The sequence below is a fragment of the Anas platyrhynchos genome, chromosome 2 (assembly GCF_047663525.1).
Source record: "Anas platyrhynchos isolate ZD024472 breed Pekin duck chromosome 2, IASCAAS_PekinDuck_T2T, whole genome shotgun sequence".
Taxonomy (NCBI): domain Eukaryota; kingdom Metazoa; phylum Chordata; class Aves; order Anseriformes; family Anatidae; genus Anas; species Anas platyrhynchos.
In genome coordinates this window covers 96420461-96426612 of record NC_092588.1, presented here as the reverse complement: position 1 = coordinate 96426612, position 6152 = coordinate 96420461, and the positions used below count along the sequence as shown (strand labels likewise).

Here is a 6152-nt window from a genome sequence, read left to right as displayed (position 1 = left end):
GTTTCTAATGAACAGAGAAGCCAGATTGCCTCTTTCATCATGATAAAGCATGAGAAACTTCTCAACGTATCTCCAACCAACAAATAGAGGATTAGTATAAGAATCTCAAATCTCTTCTAGACTTGTTGACCACTTACTAAATTTTTCATTTCTTCGTGCAGCATGGGTGGTATTTTCAAGTTAAAGCATTTATCCTAAAACTACAATGGAGTATGATTTCCTCATTTTACAGTACCTGTGCCTCATGTATGACAGACAGGGAATAAGACAGCAAGAATCACTTGCAATCAGAGAAACTGGTAAATTAAAATGCAACACAGGCATTCTCCGTCCTGCTGTTGTTTATGACTGACCTGTATTCAGCTTAATTTCCATATCAGTCTAGCAACAGAGGATTGAAATTACGAGCAATGATGACCCTAGGTTGGAAGCAGCTAAAACTGAAAACCTATCCAGTAACACAAGGTAGCTTTATGTTTGTTCCTAGACAGAAAGGAACTCTTCAGCTCTTGTAAAACCATAGTTTCTATTCTAATGACCAATAAATACAATATATTCTTACACAGTGACACTGAAAGTAGGGGAAATCATGCAGAAATGAAACAAAATATAAAAACTTAGAATTCTACTGGAGATCTAGACCCTGCTTAGAGGAACTTCTCTACAACCATGCATGGGCACATTCAGAAACATTTCCAGTCTCTGAACATTCAGCAGGTCTTGTTCCTCGTCTCTCAACTATCACTTCTTCTTCTCTTTAATTTTCTCTTCTTAATGATTTAAAACCTCAGCTTTCCTCTTCATCTCATCTGTTTTCCTCAGTGTTGAGCCAGACATGCCCAGTTTTTTCCCTCCTTAAACTCTCTTTGTGATACCTGTCTTGACATGGATCTCTAGTGTGTATTTCTCTTTCAGCCTTCTCACTACTGGTCCAGGCAAACTATGCAATGATGAAATAAGAAGCCGAAGAAAGATCTCAGAGTTGATTTGAAGAGTCTGAGATGACTCAATTTCCTGTTATATTCTAAAGGGAAGCTGACCTAAAATTTAAGACCTTGTTTACAAAGTACATGATTTATTTATTTATGTTTTTCTGAACAGAAGAAGATGAAGATAAAAGGTCAACAGACTGAACACTGAACGGTTTCAACGTACAAACTTAAAGGAATACTTTGAGGATATAGCAACTCAGAGGTATGAACCATCAATTCAGAAGTTCAGTTTCTGGTCCCCTGCAGTTTTGTGTCAGCCAAAACTGGTGTTCTTCCCCAAGTGACAGGAATTTAAAAAAAAACCTTGGTAGGGTTTTTTGAACTACTCTACATCCAAAGAGCTTGGACAGGACTGGATGAGGTAAGAGACTTTACTAAGCTCTTGATATTATATCCTGCTTTGGCTCTGTCTGGAGCTGGCTGTCATATAGTAGTTATTTCAGGAACCCAGTTTCTTCATGCCTCTTCTACATTATTATTACATGACGACTCAAGCTGTGGATTGCTCCAGACTCCATGGACAGAACACAAGACTGCAGGCATTTGCCTGCTTTACCTAGAGGTTGTGGATATAGTTTCATGGTCACGTTAACCCATCTAAAGCTTTATGTCAGACACCCAGGCTGCTCCCTACCCTCCTATATATGTTTCTTCAGATCATTTTGCTGTCTAAACATCATTACTACCATGTCAGAAGCCTGTCCTTAAGTGGAATTAAGATGCTGGAACCGTACCTGGTGAGTACCATTATTCATATATCTCTTTTCTTTTGGTGCCCTGTTGGAACAATCACTCATTTCTCTTATCCCCAAGCCAAGAACACATGCAGTCTCCAGAACAGGGTTTCTCTCCTGCTCTGAATCCTAGTCTAGATGAGATGGCAACTGCTCAAAGCTTTCAGAGATCATCCAGAGAATGTCCCACAGACTGTTCTCTCTGTGGTTTTGCTTACATTCAATATCCTTTCAGTTTATCTCCCTGACTTTTAGTGCCCATGTTGAGTCTTTGTATTTGTTTACTGTCTATCTTGTTCTTCCTAATAACTGTACTTAATAACAGGAGAGAAGACTCACAAAGTGAACCACCCTCACATTCCACAGAAGAGGATGCCTGCATATAATTGCAGAAGCAATTCTAGTTCAGACCTGCTGAGAGAGCGGTTTTATGTTACTGCTCACAAAACCTCATGTACCTCATTCTTATTTGAGTACTGCTAATTCAGACTGTGGTCTAGACCTCTAATTGAAAAAAAAAAAAAAATCACTATTTTTTTTTTCTCTTTCATTTCTAGTCAGGAAACTGCTTTTTGCTGTCCCTGGAAAATCCCCAACATAACGCTTTCTTTTTTACCAGTACTGTGGTTTGGGGTCAGCATTCATTCCTGTTGTTCAGACATAACCTTCAAGGTCACTGGCCTCTGCCTGTTTTTTATTTTATTTTATTTTATTTTATTTTATTTTATTTTATTTTATTTTATTTTATTTTATTTTATTTTATTTTATTTTTTATTTTTAAACAGAATGAACTCTTAAGTTGCTTTACGTACATGTGTGAGGTTTATTTTACTTACACAATTTAAACAGTGGGTAATCTCTTAATTCTTGAAGATAGTACATTCAAGTGAAGTTTGTTGTTTTTTTTTTTATCTGCTAAATGCTTTGTTATTCTGGCACATTTTAATTAACTATTAAATACAAAACAAGTACAGCTTTCCAGCATCTTTTTCTGCATGAACAAATGCTTGCACCTTCCTGTATGTGGGCTGAGAAAACTCTTAACTCTTCTTGGGCAAACAGTAACAACCAAGGCTCTTTTATTCATACCGATTATGTATGTTGCATGCTATGGATGCATGAAATGGCAATGAAGAAGACAGAAACAATACAAATCGGAGACTATAAGGTAAAATTTAAGCATTTTATTTCTACAAATAGCAAAAAATATAATCTATTTCTGAGTAACATAAACTGTTGACATTCGGACTGTAACAATGCTGTTTAAAATAAGAAAAAATGATTGTGTCTAATTATGTAAGTTTGAAATATTAACAACATACACTGAAAAGTTATTTTGTGTCAGGAGCAGATAGTCATCTTTTTAAAGTTCATAAAGCTTTTCTTACAGCAAAGTTGATAGAAAAGCAAATTCATCATGCTTGTCTCAAGAATATTAGGTAAGCACATGATTTTAAACATATGACTTTTTCTAAGAACATGCATTTTGAAAGAGATTGAACAGAATGGTTTATATCAATTTTGAACACAGCACTTCAGCAGCCTTCTAAAGATGCTTTGAGTGATGCTTTATAAAGAAGAAGTTTTTCTGAACATTCTTCTGTAACTGAAGAATGTTCTTCAGTTACAAACAATTACTAGGAAAAATGTGATCGTAATATTGGAAATGCGCTTGTAATCACAAAATTGATTTTTTTTTTCACTCACTTTTATAGATGAGTGCAACAGAATTAAGAATTTCCAATTAAAGCCACATTTCTGATTTCAGACTCAAGAAGAAGCAAAGAAAGGGCACATTAACTTTCTAAGAAAACATTTCTTAGCTATTACTTCATTTTTTGAAACTCTTTCTAAGGTAAGGACAGATTCCATTAGCAAAATATGCTTGTAACCTTCATGCTATCCCTGTATACTTTCGTATAAAGAGAAACTTGTGTGCAAGCCTTATATTCAAATACAAATGCAGATGTCAACAAGCGCCTATAGGTTTATATCCTTGAGAAGAAAAAAAAAATCCCATATTAATTTGTAGCTTTTAATTATTTTTCATAATAGAGTACTGCAGGTGAAATTCTGTAACAAAAAGACTTGAAGCTGAAGCAAGAAGAAACTATTTTTTAATCTGCAGATCTGTATTTTCACTGTGCTCTGTGAATCCAGAAACTGAAACTGTTGCTGCCTTATGGTTGCCCTGCAGTCACCCAGCAGGATGCTAAAAAGATGGCTTTGGTGTCTTCAGAAATTACGCACAAATTATACGTGCATTTCTTTGCATTTCAGTATTTTTCCTACCTTCAGTTTTAGCTTTATAACATACGTGCAAATTAAACTTGTAGAGTTTACAGTCAACGTCTTGACTATGTCAAAAAGGCTTGATAGAGGCAAATAATTGCACAAATATCCTGGCATGCAGTTTAGTAACTTAAAAACTCATTCATTATTATATATAATATGGTTTTAACACCAAGAGACGCATCTTATTGCTGTCATATACAGCTTGACAACTATTATAAGGTTGTATATAAATGGGATAAAATTATTTCAAACACAATTCACTAAAATGTCACTTCATGAATCTGTGACATTCTATAATTAACAATAACAGAAGCAACAATGAAAGCATGTCTGTTTTAAAAGTTCACAATTTTAATTTTCAGTAACCTTTGGAAGAGGTGCTTAGGAGGATGCCTAAAAGCAGCTTGACCCAGCAGAACCACTCCTCCAATGAGACACTGCTGGATGCCTCAGTCCACTCTGTTCTCATAATCCTGTACAGCATTGACCTGGCTGGCGGCACCCTCGGGGTCATCGTGATGTCCCACCAGTTGTTTCGAAGGAAGTCACAATCTGTGATGACCATTATCATCATCAACCTCCTGGTGCTGCACACATTCCTGCTAGTCAGCATCCCCTTTCGCCTCAGCTATTACATTTTACAGGAATGGAAATTTGGGACATTCACCTGCAGGCTAGTGAGTGCCATTATCTACTTCCACATGTACACCACCTTCTCGTTTTACATTGCTATCATCGTAATACGTCTCTTCCGACTTGAGTTTAAGAAATGCTACACTACAACGTGGGTGATTGCTGTCTGGCTGCTGGGAGCACTGGTGATTGCACCTGTTTTCCTCTCTTACTATGGCACTTCTAAAACATACACGTCCTCCCATTGCTTTCACTTCCAGCAGGAGATACAAGAGTTACGTATGACGATCATAAACTACTGTTTGGTTGGAATTTTGGTGGCTGTTTGTGCTGTGCTCACTGTCATCCAGCTATCTGTGATCTATAGACTGGCTGTGAAATACTGGCCTGACATCAACTCCCATGTGGAATTCAGGGCTCAGGCAAAGAGTTTCTTCTTCATCTTGGTAATGTTAGTGTGCTTTATGCCTCATCATGTATTCAGAGTATATTACATCCAAAACTACCACCCGGATAAAGATCATAAACTTCTCCCATACAATGAAATTTTTTTAGCTTTAACAACAATGTGTTGCTTGGATATGTTGTGCTTCATAGCTGGAATAGCCCACTAAACTCTGAACTACCAGGAAATCCAGCCACTCTGTGTCAATACTGGCTCTCGGCTGAAATAAACTTGTGTCAGGACTTTGCTGTGCCAGGGAGACTGCTGAGTTTTCATCAAGGCTATATAGGATTGTCATAGTCTTTGGCTTTTACAGGCTAGGAAGATCCATCTTTCTGAAACTACTATTTTTTATCTTCTCTCTTGAAGACAGACATATGAACATTACTTTGGTCTTTGACCTAAATGTCACGTCACGAAGCTTCATTAAGATTTTCCTCAGTCGTTCCTCTCCCTAACCATTAGAGCACAAGTATCCATCCCTTCCTCTTTTTTCCACAGACTGTCCCAATAACTACAACCCACTGTGTCTAACAAGTTTTCACTGTGAAAGTCTAACACTTTCTTCTGTCACTTGTGATACTGATGGGGTGAGGTAAGAAGGAAATTCCTTTACAACCTTTTTGTACAAGTGATTTTAGATAACAAGGCCACGAACTATATTAGAAATGTATTCAAGGCATGAAACAGGGCATGAGTGAAATGTTTTAGTGGAATATTCTAGCATAAGCTTCGTTTGTTCATCTATACAAAGTATACATTAAATTAAATGAAAACATTTAACATTCTCGTAGCTTCAACTTTACTTGATTCATTTCAAAAGCACAAGCAGCTCCCTGAACTGAGGTAATTACACCTTCAAAGTGAGTGAGAGCTGAACAGGTCACAAGTTTCAAAACTTTTGTCTTATGTCACTCTCCCACCAGGTCTGGATCGGTGGCTGTTATCCCTTAAGTCCATTTCAGCCAAAGAAATACAAGTTACCATTGTGCCCTGCCCATAACCAGAGCTGGAATTCAGGACTGAGGGGTCTGGTCCTTCATGGAAGGATCA

General features: G+C 37.1%; 1 protein-coding gene across 16 annotated transcripts; it reads left to right on the top strand.

The window, feature by feature from the left end:
- The first annotated feature begins 700 nt into the window (after positions 1–700).
- On the top strand, positions 701–5886 carry LOC101797126 (probable G-protein coupled receptor 141). 16 transcript variants are annotated; one of them, XM_072033247.1, is made up of 5 exons: positions 703–717; positions 1102–1194; positions 1649–2894; positions 3495–3581; positions 4384–5886. In XM_072033247.1, the coding sequence occupies exon 5, from the start codon at positions 4411–4413 to the stop codon at positions 5266–5268; it is 858 nt and encodes a 285-aa protein (XP_071889348.1). In that variant the 5' UTR covers positions 703–717; positions 1102–1194; positions 1649–2894; positions 3495–3581; positions 4384–4410; the 3' UTR covers positions 5269–5886. The 16 variants fall into 16 exon arrangements, with proteins under 16 accessions (XP_071889343.1, XP_071889348.1, XP_071889359.1 ...); XM_072033253.1 differs by lacking the exon at positions 703–717 and having other exon boundaries at positions 812–1194; positions 1649–1729; positions 2862–2894; XM_072033255.1 differs by lacking the exon at positions 703–717 and having other exon boundaries at positions 812–1194; positions 1649–1729; positions 2789–2894.
- Positions 5887–6152: the final 266 nt, after the last annotated feature.

Excerpts from the sequence above, each read along its gene's own strand:
- LOC101797126 (XM_072033242.1), top strand. The coding sequence starts at position 4,411 with ATGCCTAAAAGCAGCTTGACCCAGCAGAACCACTCCTCCAATGAGACA.